Source organism: Exophiala spinifera (assembly GCF_000836115.1).
Source record: "Exophiala spinifera strain CBS 89968 unplaced genomic scaffold supercont1.3, whole genome shotgun sequence".
Taxonomy (NCBI): Eukaryota; Fungi; Ascomycota; class Eurotiomycetes; order Chaetothyriales; family Herpotrichiellaceae; genus Exophiala; species Exophiala spinifera.
In genome coordinates, this window is record NW_015622515.1 from 527,249 (window position 1) to 544,733 (window position 17,485).

Genomic DNA, 17,485 nt, shown 5'->3' on the forward strand with positions numbered 1-17,485 from the left:
AGGAACAGAAAACAATCAAAGAGGAGGATATATGAGGACACTTACGAAGGCCCCAACTCTTGCAGACCCAACCTGGCCAACCACTGGCCCTTCTTTATGCACGTCTCCAAGTCATCACCCTCGACGACGCCGGCGCAGAAGCCACCGGCGAAGGCGTCGCCCGCGCCGTTGGTGTCGTTGATCAACCCCTCGTCGATGACGGGGACGGGGTATTCCCTGACCTCGACGTCCTTGCCGTCCTCCTTGACGGCCACGATGGTCGGGTCGGTGCCCTGGGTGACGATGACGACCCTGGGCCGCTTCGCGTTGGCCTTGGGCGTCTCGGCCATGAGCTTCGCGCACTCGGCCATGCTGATCCCACTCTTGCCCTGGGACTCGGCCCAGGTCTTGGCCTCGTTCTCGTTGCCGAAGACGTAGTCGGTGTAGGGCATCAGCTCGGCCAGCTGGTCCTTGAAGAACTGCGGGATGAAGCCGGCCGACAGGGAGAGCATGAAGATCTTGTCCGCCTCGGCGGCGTGCTTGGCCAGCGCCATCGCCGCCGGCGGGCACACCGTCAGGTGGTAGCCGCCGACGTAGAAGACGTCGGTCGCCTCGACGAGCGCCCAGATGCTGGGCTGCTGGAGGTGCTCGAGCTTGTAGTTGTTGGCCGCCGCGAGGTGGGTGCACATCGTGCGGTGGTGGCCGGTGATCACGACGCCGCACTTCCCTGTCGGCGTGCTGGGGTCGACCATGTATTCGACGTGGAGGCCTTCATCGGTGGGGAAGAAGTATAGAGTGTTAGTTGTATTTGCCCGCTGCGCGCCCTTTTTCGTTTTGAGAGAGAGAGACATGGGGTTGGGCCGCGTTCATTCTGACAGCGGGACATGTGCAAGGAACCGGTGCATAGAGAGAGAGAGAGTATGTGTATGTCTGAGAGAGAGAGAGAGAGAGAGAGAGAGAGAGAGATAGACAAGCTCGTACCTTGTTCGGCGCACTTTTCACGGAGAATCTTTGCGTACTCGTCATCGCCAACGCTGCCGATGTACCACACCGAGTCTGGCGGCAGCATGTACTGGGCACCGCGCGCGGTGTTCTGCGCCGCTCCGCCCGGGATGAGCTTCGCGTTGCGGTTCTTGATCAGGTCGTCGTACAGGCCCATCTGGTGGGGTTCGACAAGGAGAGTGTCGTCGAGTTTCAGGCCATACTGCTGGAGCATTGCCTCGTCACTAAGGGGGTGGAAGATGGGTTTCAGTGAGCATCATTTCCCTTGTCCGCGGCAGCAGCAACACAAAAAAACCCAGGTGGGCTTGACAAGATGAGAAGAGAGCGAGAGAGACGCAGGTGGCTTTCCAACGTACCCTTGTCCTTGGATATCGAGGAGCGGGTTCTCCAAACAGAGGAGCTTGAATTTTTGGGGCGCCATGGTGAGAGGATGCGGACTGGAAGGAACACGGGCGGTGAGGCTTGCGAGAAGACTTGACGGGACTGCGTATACGAGAAGAAGATATGGTCAAAGCAGGTGGGCATTGAAATTCTGTCCAGACACCTCAGACCAGCAAAGTGTTGTTTGGAGAATTCTAGTGGGGGGAGGCCGGAGTATTCCCGATTCCGATGGCACAAGGCTGAGCGACAAAGCTCGACGAGGCGGCACGAGTTATGTACTTGATGGTCATGACTTGCACTCAGATCGCACCGTCTGCAGTACAATCATCGATACAAGAACACTTGATCGCCCATCCCGCACGCTGTTGTCTACCACACCACCTTACCCGGTCATACATAGTCAACTGTCCTGTTCCCAACCCAGAGATTTAGCCACGGTGGAAGCATCGTCCTCTCTCCACCAGAGACGAGAGCTGCTCAAACTCGGGTCTTTCTCTGGAGCCATCTTGCTCTACACACATACACACCACACATTATGGCCTCCAACCCAGCGGCCGAGCTAGCCTCAGCGATCCAGTCGGCGTCTATAAAGCGTCATCCATCACCTGAACACGACGTCAACCCTTCGACGGCGGCATCCAAGAAAGTCCCAGCGACGCTCGAATCACAGTCCCCTCCACACTCTCTGTCCCGTTCCGCATCTCTGTCTACTACTGAATCCACCATCCCCAGCGAAATCATCCGGCCCCGTTCTCGCCGCAAGTCCTTTCCTCCCATCCCCGACTTCCGCTTCGAGCAAAGTTACCTCGCCAGCATCAAGAACGCAGACACCCCGCTCAGGGTCGCCGTGATTACGATCCGGGACCAGCTCCTCCTCCCGCTGTTCCAGGGCATAGCGTGGAACCTGATACAGTTTGGCTGGCGCCACTGGAACAGAGGGAGCAAGTTCCAAGGCCGCACTCTCGGCGCAAGGGTGCGGAAATGGTGGTGGGGGGTGAATAATTGGAAGGTCCCGGCGGCGGAGAGAAATGCGGCAAAAGACGCACAGGTGCTGAAGCAGGCGGAGGAGTTCTTCGTGGATCGGTTCGGGAGCGCCCTGGGTGATTGACCACCATGGATTTGAGGGCAGGATGGAGCCAATGTCGAGATTGTGCCACTTGAGCCTCACACCTATGCGAAGGTCGGCACTTTCGGAGGTCCACTGCTCCCTCGTTCGACATAGCTTTTGTCAATGCTCGCTGGGCTCGAAATACAGCTCATGGCTCTACGAGTACGCCCACCGGGATCATCAGGTGTATGGACCGCACACAGATCGATGACGGGTCGGAAAATGACAAAGTGTTTGTGTGTCTGTGTGATTGCGGCAAAGAGGCATTGCGGCATTGCGGCATTGCAAGTGTAGCCCAGGTCTCGAGGACAAACACTTTTTCAACGGGAAGAGCTAGGAGAGGAGATATGAGGAACTACGCCTCCTTCTTAAATGGACGACGCTCAGTCTTATCCAGACACACACGTCTAGTCTTGAAAGCACCCACAGCGACGAAGTGCAAAAGGGCAGCTTGTTCGGCTTGACAAGCGCTAGTCAGCAGCAAAACCGTTCCCTGGTCAGTGTTGAAGAGTCAAAGGGATGTTGCACACACGAAAGCGGTCTGCACAATATCACAGGCGCAGTGCGTCCAGATACGGACATAGTATCCAATCCTACGTTTGATATCACGCTGTTGATGCCGATAGAAATGAATCAAAAACAAGCAACCACTTTCTGAACACATGATCGATTTCTCTTCCCGAACCAGATGATATTTTGTTTTATCTATTGGCCCTTGACCTCCAGCAACAAGGTTGCCTTCAGTAGTAGTAGTAGCTTTGCGAAGAACTGCAATCCGTAGAATCCGTGGCCTTCAACAACAGGCAAGAGAAAATGATCGACGATTCCCCTTGTCCGTCCAGAAGCCAGGATCTCTTCTTCCGTCTCACGCAGGGCTCCCCATGTCTCGTAAAACCACACCCGCCTTGGATCGTGCAGGGAACAAAGAAACAACCAGCCTCGGGTTTCTGGGCCTGCGGGTCTTGATTGAAGACTCACTCCCCTTCTTGTTTTTGTCTGAATAATCTGTGCTTTTTTTTTGTTTCATTCATTCCAGCGCAACAAAAACAGTCCAGTCTCTCTTATCACCCGATTTATCTGCTGGTGGCCTGGACCTTGACCGGCTTTCCCTTCGCTCCCTGCTTGCTGGCAAGAGCACCGCGGACCTGGCCGGTGGCAGCCTTGGCGGCGGTCTTTGCCTTCTCGGCCTTCTTCTTGCTCTCGGCGGCGGCCTTGTGCTCCTTGGACTCCTTGATGGCGGCGGCACGCGCGGCGGCACGGGCTTCGGGGCGTTGCGATCGGCGCTCCTTGATCACGTCGAGAGACGCACCGACGATGGCGCGCTGGTGCTTGACTGTGCGGCGTGTTCGCTTCTTTGCGACTTCCTATATGATCGTGAACAGAAGAGTGTCAGCCCAGCAAAATCCTAGATCCGAGAAAAGAAAAACCACAGCGCAGTAGACGCAAATATCCTAGATCGAGAAACATCACAGTAAACGGTTCTCTCCTCTTGGTCCAGCTTCCAGCTTCCAGCAGCCAGCGAGCACCCTCGTCCACCCCCTTCCTCGTCGTCCTGCTGCTGCTGCTGCTGCTGCTGCTGCTGCTGCTGCTGCTTCTCCTCCACTTCCTCTCATTGATCTTTCTCCTCGGCCGCACCAAAACCACTCAGTGTCGTTGCGTGATGTTGTTGTATGCGTATATCTCCTCCATCAAAAGCAAAAAAAGGGGGCAACGTCAAAAGGAGAAAAACTGACCTCCGAGATACCCTTCTTGTGCATTCTTCGGTAGAGCATGGTCCAGGCTATTCTTCGAGGGTTCTTGCGCTGGAGGAACAAGGATTCGGTCTTGCCATTTTGGAATCGGAAAACCTTGCTGTCACCGCGGACGTAGAGCTTGCCCTGTCATCAACCATTGATCGTCAGCAAAATTTGATTCTTCCCACGCTCGACGGCCTCAATGTGCGCGGTCTTGGAATTCTCAGGTGCGCCTTTTCGGACAAGGGTGCGGGGTTGATGATTGCTTCCTTGGACATCTTTGACTGACCTTGCCCGGGTAGATCTTGGTGGCGCTGAAGGTATCGTCGTAGGTACGCATCTTGGCCGATTAAAATGCTGTACCTGGTCGTAAGGTGGTGGTTGTTGGGATTTGAATTGATGCCGCAGTCGCTCATGTCAGGTTCGGGGTGCGATGGCGAGGCTAGTCAATTGTGGGCTTGGCAATGCCAAGACTCGTGGTTACGGTGGGTTTTCAGCGCATCAGCCATCTCTACGGCGGATCACAATTATACAACCTCTCTTGACCTGGCAAGGGGCATCAATCACTCCATCAATCAAGCAAAGCATCGTTTCATTCGCACCTACCAACTGACTGAACTGCCCATGTACCACTATCTGTTCCATAGTATTGTGGGCAGTCGACTAAGCTTGAGGAACACCAATGTCTTCCAAATCCTCCCAAAAAGTTGAGGCGTTTGCCAGCCGTCACGACCATCAGTCGCGTAGTGACACCCATCATTAGCTCTCCATCATCACCCTGGTCAAGCAGATCCTGAAATATCACCTATCGCACAGCCCTTCTGTCTGTATTTGGACGTCTCTTGTATCTCGTCACACTCGTCTGGGGTATCATATTGCAAAAAGTCCAATCTTTTCACTCTTTCGAAATGAATTTCGTTCATGATATCGAGATTCTTGAAGCTATCACTTCTTCCCGGGAGGCTTAATCTCCGTTACTTGAAAGAGAGTGTGGCCACATTCTCATCATGCCAGATGCATTCAAGAAACGGGTGCTTCTTGCATCTCTTGCACTGAATATCGGCGCAGCAAGGATTCGGGCATTGGCCGCAGCAGTCAGGGCAAATCATCTTTCCACATCCAAATTTGTCATCTGGGGCACCATTGCTGCATCTCAAGAAAGTTGGAGCCTCCTGTCCGTATGGAAAAAGTATGCTGATGTTGCCTAGTATCTCTTGAGCGCGGGCCAACGACTCTGGATTGTCTTTGTGTGTCTTCATGGCCAAGTACGCAGCCTTGTAAGCACAGCAAGCTCGGCCGCAGAGAGCGCAGCATACATCCACGCATGTGGTGCATTTCAAGTTGCGAGATTTCCAGCCTCGAGCAGTATTTGGATGACGTGGCAATGGGTCCGTCTCGGAATAGTCGTAGGTAGGGCAATTCAGTGTGGCACGGAGGTGCTTTTCCTACACATGAGTGGTTAGCCTTGACAAAATAACCCGCCAGGAGATTACTCACAGTGTTGAGTCTGTATGCAGGCAGATTGACAACGCTTTCTTCAGGAGTGCTAGAAAGAACAGGGGCAGGAAGTGGCGTCGTATCGAGGCTTTTTTCGGACTTCTGTTTGAACAGACCAGTGACCTTGCGCAGGCCGGACTTCTTGGTGTCGACTGTCTCTGAGACAGGAGTGGGCGAAGTTTTGAAACCTTTGCTAGGAGTTTTTGGTCGAAAGATTGAAATCGAAGACGCGTTACGGCCAGTGGTCGTTTCGGTGTCAGCCCAGCCTTTGTGATCGATGTTGAGTTGGGAGATGCTGGCTCTCATCTTCAGAACAGTCTGGTCGGAGTCATCACTCTTTCGCTTGGATCGACGTCTAATTCCTCTCCGGGTTGCGATGAAGGGGCTTTTGGGGGGTTCAGTGATCAGTGGGCGGGATCTGAAAGACTCGTTCATGCCGAGATTGATTGCACTTGCCGCGAAAGCATTCCTTCCTTCAACCGGCGCCGGGATGAAATCAGCACGGACACGATCGTAGTTGCGATAGGGATCGAATCCTGGTCGTCGTCTGAACTCTGCATCAATCCTCGCTCGGTCCTCCGCCCAGCTGCGAATTTGGACAGGTGAAGATGTGGTGATCAAGTTCGGTCGGTCATCAGCGACGGTTGCCTTCGCCTTGCCTTTGACAGAGGACGCTGGATGCGCCGAGATGTCTGGTGAAGGGATGCGGGTCAGGGTCTCGAAGCTGTCGACGAGCGTTCTATCTTCCGAGAACCGTGACATCTTGCTTTGTTCACGTTCAAGGTCAGTGTCAACATGGGAGCATTCTTCACTTGCAGGGACAAAGGTCGAAAGGACTTTACTCCCTGCTGGTGACTTGCTGCACGTGATTTCACCGGTGAACTTACTAACGCGTTATACAGCCGCTCCCTTTGCCATATATCTCGGTGGTATCGCGATTCTGAGGGCGGTCAACGCTCCTCCAGCAGCCCTCCGTTCTGTTCAGCACTCCACCCAGGACCCTAGAACGGAGGGCGGCGGTTGCAGCTCTGACGGCCCTCATCAGTATGACGACTCCGTTGGGTACGTGAGGGCATTGAAGACCCATTTTATGAGCATTTAGGGCGTTCTCAGGGATAGGTTCGACGAATAATGCCCATGCCCATTCTGTTACCATCACAATTAAAGGTGGAGGGATGGAGAAAAAGAGGAGCAAAGTGAACATTGCTTTCTTTCATGACATTGTCTTGTGATTCATTCTCGTCCATTCCCGCGCATTCGCTTCCCAATATTAACATCGACGCCGAGGTGGACGTCGGGGTCGACGAGATATGAGAACGGGTCTGCCATGTAGTGGTGATGTCCACCACTTGCGCAAGCACTACCTGGAAACGAAGGGGGACGATATAGGCAGCCAGTTAGTAAGAGGTAGAGGCTTAGGTTTTGACAAGCGGTATCCCAAGCAGTATCACATCAGTCCGAGCAGTGTCCGAATTGAGCGCCACTAGGAGCATGGCAAAGCCGGTTCAAGCGAAGATAACTGTTAACCACTCTCCCAAGGCACAAGAGAGTAGTAATGACCGATAGTCTATTGCAATTCATTCATCGCTCCATAATTCATAATGCTGTAAGACTCCGATATTCAATCTCAAAGGGTGTGTCTCTTCAAGCCCTGATCTCCCGAGAGAATGTGCGCCATTGATGGCAGTTGAAAGCATCTAAAACATTCACATCCCAAGGAGAAGAACTAGATGTGTTTGAAGCAAATTCGAACGCATCAAGAAGCCGTGGCATAAGTCCTGGTCCATTCTCTGGCCGTCTGAATAGCAGCTTCCTGGTCCTCCTTCCAGCGCTGTGCAACGTCGTTCGCGAGAGGATCATCCGGGTTGGGAGCGCCGAGCAAAGCCTGTATTGAGAGGAGAATAGTCCTGATCTGCAGAGCAGGTGACCAGTTGCCTAGTAGTGTGCGGTTAGGGCAGAAGCAACCAAGCAGATGTGACAAGGACTCACTCTTCAGAACGTCCAAGCAGATACGGCCGAGCTTGTCGATGTTGGGGTGGTAGATTTTGGTGAGGAAACGGATCTTGGGAGGTGTCATGGGGTAATCGTCCGGAAGGAAGAGTTCAAGCTTGAATACGCCACCTGACAATCAACGCATCAGTAGTTGTTCCGGGCCTTCAAAGACACCGCCAAAGCAACAGTACCTTCATACGGCGACTGCGAAGGACCGTGTATGGAGACGTCGAAGTATCTGAGGTTGTCTTCGTGTGGAACGGCACTGATTCCAGGGACCCTGTGTAGCATCTTTCAGCACCAGACTCTTGGGGACAGCCAGTCTCAAGAATCGCCATACGGTTCAGCCATCAATCGCTCCGTCTCTTTAACGATTCTCTTGGGCAGCGCCATTTTGAGCCGTGTAGTCGATCTTGAGCCTTAGCGCCGATTGAAAAAAATATCGATATTCAAACCGTTCGCCTCGGGTTTCCCGCAGGATAGAAGTGTGGGAGGTCGGAGAGGTCGGCAGGCTGAGGTAGCCTCTTGAATGACCAATACTGAGAAGACTGATTTGCAATCCTGTGCGACGTGCTGCGGATCTCGTTGCACTACAAGATAGGAGATATCGACCTGCGATAAATGGATTTGGAACTGTCAGGCTGTAAATCACTCTCACACCAAGCAAGGGAAGTGGAAGCGTCGTTCAATTGCACTCGAAGCGCTGCTGCACAGACAGTGTTTCAATGCAGCGCCTCGTTCCAATGCACAGTGACGGAGTTTCCGCGTGACTCGCACATGATTCTTGGCCTCTTATTGCCCGAATCGTTCATGACTCGTCAAGCTACTGGACCATTACAAGTGCAGAGGACGAGTACAACGCGTGAACAAAGACCTTGAAGCCATGATGATAGTTAAGTTTGGTTTCGAGTATCCCTTGCGCCATGCCAGTGGCTCACAAATTGTTCTTTGATATCAAATTACAGGCTATAGACATCTCAAATATAAAACAAAGTCCCCTCAGGTAACCTACCAGGGGGGCGAGTATATTTACACAATAATCAACAACAGAGCCTCTTGCGACTCACATCTAGCCATCGGTGGTATGTCATTTGAGTCTCCTGATGGTAGCATCGCTTCCCTTGGAACTCAGGCCACGACTAAGTCCACCTCCTATTCCTCTCCCCAAGGCCGCGACTTTACTGCCTGCCCATGGATTCAGACGGTCATCTTCTTCATTAAGCACCCGGTCGAAATCACCTAGATCCACGAAATCTTCACCACCGTTGCTATCTCCACCTGACTGGCTATGTATGCCATAGGCTTCTTGAGATTGCTGCATAGACACGGAAGGCGCTTTGCTGCGTGCGGCAGTTACCGATTTTGTTCGCTGGTGGCCCTGCTTTGATGCAAGGAAAGATGCGAGAGTGTTATCCGAGCTATAGTCAGCACTGGTCAAGATGCTGGGCGATCTCTGCATCCCAATCAAAGTACGGCTATCCTGGTGAGCCATCGAGGATTGAACAGAATTTTGCGTCCCGCCGTTTCCAGTAGGATACGGAACATCAACCATAGTTAACGTTGAGCAAGAACACCCGCAGCCAGTTGGACATGTGTTCTGATCGTGGTCGCCACTGGTGGTACTTTCTGTATCCACCGCCTCTTTTTGTTCTTCCTCTTGTGAAGGTCTCCTCGATCTGACTTCGCTCATTTGCTTCGGGCCGAACCAGCCCTGTGCACAATCATAACACGTCATGTGGCCACATTGTATGCACGGTACTGCAAGCCCCTTAATGGATGCGTTACAGATCGAACAAGCACTTGTGCCTGGAGGTTTCAAAGTTGCTGAGGTGCCGGTAGCCATGGTTCTGCAATGCTGATTGACACACTGCCAGCGGATAGCGACCCCGTTCTTTTCAATCGGGCCTAACGATTCTCCACAGTTGCGGCAGCATCTTTGGATCTCCAGACCTGGACTTGTATCTCGAGATAGCGAAGCCATTGCCCTCCTCCTTGGCCGTTCCAACAAGTGGGCATTGCTAGATTGTTTGACGGTCGATATTCCGCAGAGAGTGCCGTCGGATTGGGGCGACAAGTTATCAAGTTTCAACATCTCAGCACGTTGCGTGAACAGCTGCCATACATCGAGTTGATGCGCATAAGACGCTCGGTATGCACTGCATTTCTTGCTTAGAGATGAGTCCAACAACGGAGCTTGTGAATACCCATCAAGGTCAAACTTCTTCTGCTGCCACAAGCTGACTTTGATCTTCTTGCGCCTAGGCGCTTTCTTCGACTGCGGGTGCTCTGTCACGTCACTCATAGTCAAAGATTGAACGCTGCGACGACTTGGCATCAAGTTTCTGACATTGGCTTTCTGAAACTGCCGTAGATGCACTGACGACTGTGACGATCGCAGATTTGTCTGTTGGCTGTCTTGGCTAGCATGGTCGCTCCCTTGAAGAGACATACGAGACGACCTGCTGCCACCTTGGTGCCCGAATAAGTTTGTCGACACCCACCCTGGCGTCAGCGATCCTGAAGGACTATATTTTTTGATGCCCGCAGCAATTGCGGAAGCAGAACTTTGACCAGGCGGGGACTGCGAGTAAGACTGAGTTAAGGCTGATAAGCTTGCTCGAGCAGAAGAATACGCAGCGCTCGAACTTGCCCGATGGCCCCTGTTACCTTCTGGCGATGCTGACAGAGATATTGTGGTAGAATTTGGCCCCCAGTCACTGCCATCGTCAACGAGACTTTGTGCACGAGTCGAGAGTTCGCTACCGTGCCGTGAGAAGTCAGGCCGTGTCCTCATTCTGTGATGCATCGCCAATGGAACAGTGCTCACGTTGTTGCTAGAAAATACGTTGGTGGCATTAACCAAAGAGTCGGCATCAGGACCTACTTCACCCAGCAAAGAGGCTTTAGCCACGACTCTTGAAGGAAAGTATTCTGTGAGCGGTACTCCAAGATGTTGCTGCGAGCCATGTTCTACCCCAGAGATGAAGTTGTAGTTCGGGTCGGTTGCAAATACGCAAGACATCATGGCGAGCATCTGAACATCTCCTAGTCTCTCATAATGGTCGAATATGGCAGGTAGCAGATATGTTGAGCTCAGGGGATGATTTCCCCATAGCGTTCTGCCAAGAAACCCAGCATCTAATGCATCACTGTCACTTTTGACTGTCTGAGTCTTTGCAGCAGCTCGAGCTATAACTGTCATATCTTCGGCCGCGGAATTGCTGAGTCCGTGAATGATCTCAAGGGGAACGGAATCGTCGAGGATAAGGCCGAGCAATGTCCAAACAGAAGCTAGGTCGTCAAAAGAGGCACTTCGGGCCACTATGGCATTGTGATGGCAAACTCCCTTGGGGTCACCGATTATGGTGTACGCTTCCGCCAGCTGCCGTTTGGAAGGTATCAAGTCATCAAAGCTATGAATCGATATAGTTGTCGTTCGAGGTCCCTCGTTCATTTTGTTGGCTCCTGTCGTTGAAAGGTTGGAATGATCAGGGGATCGTGAGCGTTGTTGCTTTCCAGCAACGCCTACAGGGTAAGAAGGCACGCCGCGGACATTTTGTTCTGTATCAAAGGAAGAGGAGGAACTGCTGGAAGATTTCCAGGAAGAATCAGAGGTGTCGGAATCAGAACCATCATCAGCAGTTCGGTTGCCGCTGGTTGCCTTGCGTGCTGGTGAGCTGGCGTGGATACGCCCAAATCCTTCGAACAGCCTATTTGACTCGGACTCTTCGAGACCCTTTATCCCGAGTGTGCTCAAGAAAGAGACTGGCTCCTTCGATTTTGTCGGAAAGAAACAGACAAGCTTTCCAGTTTCTGACCACACCGCACCGCAACCTTTTGCGAGTGGCACCATGACATTGGCGGATGCTTCCAATCTTTCACGGGCACCATCGATCAAAGGATCATCGTCATCACTACTCGATTCTTCCGCAGCTATAGCGCTTTCTTCCAGGATCTTTGAGTCTGTCAGCGGCTCGTCAAGGACCCAAGCGACAATTTGCTCAAGATTCTGCTCCCGCAAGAGATATCTCAGAACCGCCTCAAGGCAGCCCCTTTTCCTGGAGGCATAAGTCTCCGCAATAGTGCGCAGTTCTGTGCTTATCAACCGGTGTGTTGCAGGGTCCAGGAATCCAGACTTTTGCAGCGAAAGCACTGCGTTGGCATTGCGTGGGTACAACTTGGGAAAACGCATCTCTACCCTGAGGAACACTTGATCCTGATCCTCACCCCAAGGGGCTTGCAAGGACATGACGGCTTTGCGATGAGAGATATCGACAACCTCAAAGTCCACCTTCTTGAATTTCTCTCCAACATGCCGGATCTCTTCTGCCAGAGTATCTGGATCCCAGGTAGATATTTTCACATTCTTCAGCCACGCAATCGGGTCTGCGCTTTGACGATTGTTTCCACGCCCCTGCATGCCTGATCTCTGTGTTTGACGAGCCCCTTGCACCCAACCTCGAAATTGCGATACAGGCATTTTGTTCATGCCTACATTTGTGCTGCTCCGAGGTCTGAAATGCATGACGTGACTGTGCCGGGGGAACATCTCGCTTCGCGGTGTTTGATCAAATGGAGATTCTGCATCTCCAGGCTCATCCCGGAATGTGCGATAAACGGCGCCTCTTCTAGTGAAGTTAAGCCTTTGCACTCTGGACTTGCCCTTTTCGTACCCGATATCCGCATATATCTCCGGATCGAGAGCATGTAGTCTTAGCTCTCGATCAGTGCCCCAAGACACTAGTTGGAAATCTCGGTCGTCGACGTTATTATCTACACCACCCCGGGCCCGCCACAGAAACTCCTTGACTTGACCTTCGTGGCCAGAGAATGTGGCAACTGGTCGGACTCGTCCATTTTCCCATACCCCATTGACCGGTCGACGGTCGTAGAGATGCAAGTCACTGTTTCCACGTTGTGGCATGGCCAGAAGCCCCCATCCAAACGGGGTATGCCGGGCTCTCCAGACAGGAAAAGGTGTTTCGATGACCCGCTCTGGCGTATTATCTTCCATATCCAAATCCCAAAACTTGATCGTTCTATCGAGTGAGCACGTCACAATCTTGTTTTCATGATGACGGTTCCAGTCGACTCCATAAATCTTCGTTCCGTGTGCTTGAATAGTCCTTACTGGGTATGCGCCATGCCTAGAATCCCAGATGTGGAGGAATTTGTCGTGAGAACTGGCCACGACATGTTCGTCCTGACGGCTCCATTTGACTTGCGTTGCGCCAGCAAACCAATCTGAGAAGGAATTAGCCGGGCGCATCGGAGCTCGCAGGTCCCAACAATGCACAAAACTGTCTACAGCGCATGTGGCGAGGACATCTGGATTATGCGCTGAGAAGTTGATGTCGGTAATGGCTCTAGTATGACCATGAAGGACGAATTCAATGCTGTCCTGCCACGATCGTGCGTCAAGATTCCAGACTAGAGCTTTCTGGTTTGATGTGCTGACGACCCAATAGTCGCGTGCTGCAAAGGGAGACCATTGGACATCAGCCACTTCCCACGGAGTTCTGTGGGGCAGATACCGCGGGACTGAGTAGGGCGAGTCAAGGTCGATGATGTGTAGGCCCTCCTTGGACGCCAATGCGACATCCCGACCACTGGGAGAGATGGTCATTGACCCAACGGGCTGTTCCAGTCTGAAAGAAGCATCCTTCCCGAAGGTCTCGCTTTCGAACGCCGACGCCGGGCCTCGTCGCGCCATGCTGTGTAGTCTATATCACGCCCGTGATCAGCTCAAGAGACTGTTTGTCTGTCGGGAATAGCACTCCGTATTGTCAAGAACCATAGGCCATGGAAGCCGGGTGGAAATGCTAGTCTTTGCATCTCGGTGCTATCGACGGCACTCGGTGCTGTTCCGGCATACGCGGTGAGAAAATAGCACGTGCAGACAGCAGTCGCGGGGACAATATGATGGATATGGTAGGGGGCTCAAGACACAACGAGACATCGAGGTCTTCAGAAACATTGAAGCCAAACGAACACGTGATGGCACATCCCAGTCGTCGTCGATGGCGTCGCGAAAAGGTGCAAGGGAGAGGACCTGGGCGGGAAGTGCCAAGGCCGGAGGAAGTCCCCCCAGCTATATCAGCACTAACCCTTTCAGGAACCGGGATGATGCCGCCTTGTACTCAGCTTCATCACATCCTCCGTCGTCACCTTGGAAGACGCACTCCGTACCTCCAGCACAATTACATAAGTTTGCTGTTGGAATGTGCCGAGACGGCTAGCAACATGCATCCAGACACGTCCGATAGCTCTTCAAGCCTAACTTCCCGCGTCTGATAACCTCGATAAAGACCATTCGGCCACCACCAAATGACTTCCTGCTCCCGGATCAATGGTTGCCGACAGCATCTGCATCTCCCAGATCACTTTTAGGAGGTCTGTAGACCTGATTACTTCGAAACGAGTCGAGACAGATTGGAAACGGAGATAAGTGATATAGGTACTTAAGGTTGGTACGCCTTTTGAGCACCTCACGTTAACAAAGGGCCAATTCGATAAGCGGCCCTTTTTTTTTGCCGAAGAAGTTCTATTGTCAAGGTTTTACGCTGAAATTAATTGGCTCCCATGCGTAGTCCTGCGGCCACAAGACTGTTGACAACTCCAAGGGTATATGGATCTAATACAACCTATTCATGAATCCGAATGGCGAGGCCTCAATAGAGGCATCAAGAACGCTGGCCCAATATGCAAAACGACTTCACATCACAACACATTCTCTGTCTGGTTTTTCTCCCCGAATCTTGCTCCTGGCAAGCCGACTTCGACTCTTCTCCTTCCTATGACCTTTGTTGTGCTCGTGGTGTGTGGCATTCAATATCTGGTCTGACTTATCCGTCAATGATGGCTGACTCAGTTCCGTAACATGGATCTCCGGACGGTGTTCATCCTCAACGGCATTTAGCTGAACCTCGCGACTCTTCCTCTTGGCTAGTTTCGACAGTGTTCGACCCAACCCAGTCACGTTGTTTCGTGCATATGACCCGCTCAGACGTTCGGTCCTGATATGTTTTTCCGTGTCTTTCGGAACATTCAATGCCGTCTCGCTTACTGGCTCCGAGGGTCGCTCCGAGAGTGAGATGGCACTCATTCTTCTAGAATCGACAGGTGACCGTCCGCGATCATCATCTGCTGGCGAAACCTCGAAGCTTGGTCTTCCGGATGTGTTTTGGTTTCCACTTAAAACAGACACGCTCGAAACCTCACTTACGGACGCATTCCTCTCAGAGGCTGCTGATAGGACAGTCTCCTCACCAGAAGTGATATGTCCGGGGTCACCGTCGATGGGTACAATCTGGTAGAATAGCAAATAAGGGGTCTCCTCTCGTAGAGCCTTCTCGATATCGACCACGGTGATTCGCGAGGGCGCGAGATCGTCAAATCTCATCCAAGTTGCGGTTGGGGTCGTGGACGAGACACTGTTTGACGAATTTGGAGGTGGTGTGCCTCGCACAAGTGCGATATAATGACCTGAGTCAACCGAGGTGCCTCGATGACACACCACAGACTGCAATGACAACTTGAAGTTACCAGAAAGCGACCCGGTCTCTTCCATATGCTCGTCCTGGATGAAGTGAGGCACCCCGATCTCGACAGGAATATCAATCTGGGTGTCCAACCGGATGGCTCTGCCTTCAGGCGTCATCGTATATCGCTTGAGACAAAGACCCAGGACGGGTCGTTTGGACGAGAAATGGGCGGCGACCTGGGCATCATTGGTTGGTGCATTGTCTGTGTACCATGCTGAAAGGGATCAGTCTGTAATCCATCCTTTGGATTGACAAAGATAACTTACGTATAAGGCTGAAAAATTGCCATGCCGGCATCATCACCTCTTTCCGCACGCTTCCGGCTCGTAATCTCCCGACAGAGTCCTTGGAATCAATTCCAACAAGCGACGACGAGCCACTCTCCCCTCGGATGGGAACATAACGTTCTTGGATGATGCTTGGGGTACGCATACGATTTACTGGTCGCTCGGGAGGTAAGCCTATCGGCGAGACGACAGGAGTGGAGGGGCTCGACGAGTCAGGATCTATCTCGACAGTCTCGACGTGAACAGCGCTCGTTTTCCGTATTGAGCTCAGCGTCGACCTCCGCTCCATGTATCTTCTAACTTCGATGCGGTTGTTGAAATAGTCTTCAAGGCATTCCTCGAGCGTGATCACTTTGTGTTCGTCTGTCGGCTCAGGTGGGGGGATGGCGACTTCGAGAAGTCTCTCGTTGATGAACTTGTGATCGTCGTTGGTATCTTCTTTGCCGGTATGGTATATGTCCATTTTCAAAGTCAAAAGTGGAAGTTCTAACACACCCGTGATAAAAGTGAAAGCCTCCGATGCATCTTGTTGATGTAATTCCGCAGCCTCTCGCCAGCCGCACTCTGCTAGAGCCTCCTGCAGCACTTTGGTAATGTCGGTGGTGATGAGCTTGCCATTGCGCAGCAAATTGACCCATACTCGCAGCAGGAATCCAAGTTTGTTGCGTGGAAGGTCATCGAAAGAGTTGTACAGCATGGCCTCGAAACTGTCAAGGCGCGAGAACATCGAAAAGAGCGTGGCGTCAAGAAAGCAGGTGACTCCTTGTCTATTCTGTGCGCCTAACAATCTTACCCTGGGATCATAACTGGTGACAATACCCTCCGAAGCGTCAGACATGGCGTGGAGGAGGTCGTATGCGGCGTCCACATCACCATTTGCTGCATTCGAGTGCAAAGCCCAGAGCAGCTGGGCGTTTCTCAAGATGACGCCTTTGGAACTCAGCAAGCGGTGGCGGAGTGTTTTGATCTGCACACACATCAGACAGGGAACGTGAATGACACGAATACATGGCTCCTACCTTTTGCTCTTCGACTTGGTTGGCTGAAGTGCCCTGGGCGTCAAACAGGCCATAAAAGTCGGCAGCCGATGCTGGGTCGAAGGGCTTCGACATCAACTCTGGACTTGACTGCACAAATAAACAGTCAGTATGGGGTCGCTATAGGCGTTGAAGAAGCGGGGACGCATAGAGGGAAGTAATACAGAATACCCATCCCGCTGTCTGGTGGGAGTACAAATGGTGAGACAGAGTCGTTGGATGTTGTCCATGGGATATCGAGGAAGACTACGAGAAGATACAAGGGTCTGCGCAAAACATGATGGACTTACTGCAAAGGGAGGCTGCTTTTTGCTGAGCAATCCTGAATGCTCATGGCTGTCTCGACCGTGGTTGCGCTTGCCATCGCGCCTTGATAGGAACCTCTGTACACCGTGGGCGGCCATATCTGCGACTGCTTCCCAAGCGGACGCTGCTGGGCACTCGCTTTCCCTACAACGCTTCCTATCGCTGCAGATCCTTTAGACGTTCAAGGAAGTTCCTGGATCATGGCTGTCGTGGGCGACCAAGGCTGAAGTGGTGTCCGACTTGGACAAGTATTTCTCTTGACGGGGGCCTGCCTGGTGGCTGACGGAGGATGAGGAGTAGTTATGAACCCCTGGCCTCACTTTGCCCCGCAAGATACTACGGAGACAGCGCTCTTCAATTATGGCGGCGGCGAAGATGAGGTGTTTGAAAGCTTCATGAGTACGACACGTCTCCCGAGTTTGAGAGATATTCTTTGTTGTTTGCCGAGGGAACGACGAGAAGTTTTAAGGCGCTTGGGAGGCTGAGTGAGCGACGCAACCCGCAATGGGAGGCGGCGTGTCTTGATTCTTGAGTCTTGTTTGCCCCGCGGACGAACGCCCAGTTCGACGCCCGAGAGTCGGTGTTGTTGGGCGATTGCTGGCGCTGGACTTGGGCTGTT

General features: G+C 52.5%; 7 protein-coding genes across 7 annotated transcripts; 1 reads left to right on the forward strand and 6 right to left on the reverse strand.

Moving 5' to 3' along the window:
• Nucleotides 1-41: 41 nt before the first annotated feature.
• Nucleotides 42-1,402, reverse strand: PV08_03927 (uncharacterized protein; the record flags this gene model as incomplete). Its single annotated transcript, XM_016378277.1, has 3 exons — nt 42-748; nt 961-1,205; nt 1,338-1,402. The coding sequence occupies 3 exons, from the start codon at nt 1,400-1,402 to the stop codon at nt 42-44; spliced, it is 1,017 nt and encodes a 338-aa protein (XP_016236954.1).
• A 495-nt stretch (nt 1,403-1,897) lies between these two features.
• Nucleotides 1,898-2,470, forward strand: PV08_03928 (uncharacterized protein; the record flags this gene model as incomplete). The annotated part of the gene is made up of 1 exon (XM_016378278.1): nt 1,898-2,470. One exon carries the CDS (start codon nt 1,898-1,900, stop codon nt 2,468-2,470), a length of 573 nt encoding a protein of 190 aa, XP_016236955.1.
• Nucleotides 2,471-3,543: 1,073 nt separating this feature from the next.
• PV08_03929 (60S ribosomal protein L24-A) lies at nt 3,544-4,481 on the reverse strand (the record flags this gene model as incomplete). The annotated part of the gene is made up of 3 exons (XM_016378279.1): nt 3,544-3,834; nt 4,204-4,347; nt 4,392-4,481. 3 exons carry the CDS (start codon nt 4,479-4,481, stop codon nt 3,544-3,546), a joined length of 525 nt encoding a protein of 174 aa, XP_016236956.1.
• Nucleotides 4,482-5,177: 696 nt separating this feature from the next.
• On the reverse strand, nt 5,178-6,462 carry PV08_03930 (uncharacterized protein; the record flags this gene model as incomplete). The annotated part of the gene is made up of 2 exons (XM_016378280.1): nt 5,178-5,648; nt 5,701-6,462. The coding sequence occupies 2 exons, from the start codon at nt 6,460-6,462 to the stop codon at nt 5,178-5,180; spliced, it is 1,233 nt and encodes a 410-aa protein (XP_016236957.1).
• Nucleotides 6,463-7,456: 994 nt separating this feature from the next.
• On the reverse strand, nt 7,457-8,085 carry PV08_03931 (ubiquitin-conjugating enzyme E2 N; the record flags this gene model as incomplete). The annotated part of the gene is made up of 4 exons (XM_016378281.1): nt 7,457-7,635; nt 7,690-7,821; nt 7,884-7,972; nt 8,033-8,085. 4 exons carry the CDS (start codon nt 8,083-8,085, stop codon nt 7,457-7,459), a joined length of 453 nt encoding a protein of 150 aa, XP_016236958.1.
• Nucleotides 8,086-8,779: 694 nt separating this feature from the next.
• On the reverse strand, nt 8,780-13,405 carry PV08_03932 (uncharacterized protein; the record flags this gene model as incomplete). Its single annotated transcript, XM_016378282.1, has 1 exon — nt 8,780-13,405. The coding sequence occupies one exon, from the start codon at nt 13,403-13,405 to the stop codon at nt 8,780-8,782; it is 4,626 nt and encodes a 1,541-aa protein (XP_016236959.1).
• Nucleotides 13,406-14,407: 1,002 nt separating this feature from the next.
• Nucleotides 14,408-16,964, reverse strand: PV08_03933 (uncharacterized protein; the record flags this gene model as incomplete). Its single annotated transcript, XM_016378283.1, has 4 exons — nt 14,408-15,450; nt 15,503-16,490; nt 16,543-16,650; nt 16,851-16,964. 4 exons carry the CDS (start codon nt 16,962-16,964, stop codon nt 14,408-14,410), a joined length of 2,253 nt encoding a protein of 750 aa, XP_016236960.1.
• Nucleotides 16,965-17,485: the final 521 nt, after the last annotated feature.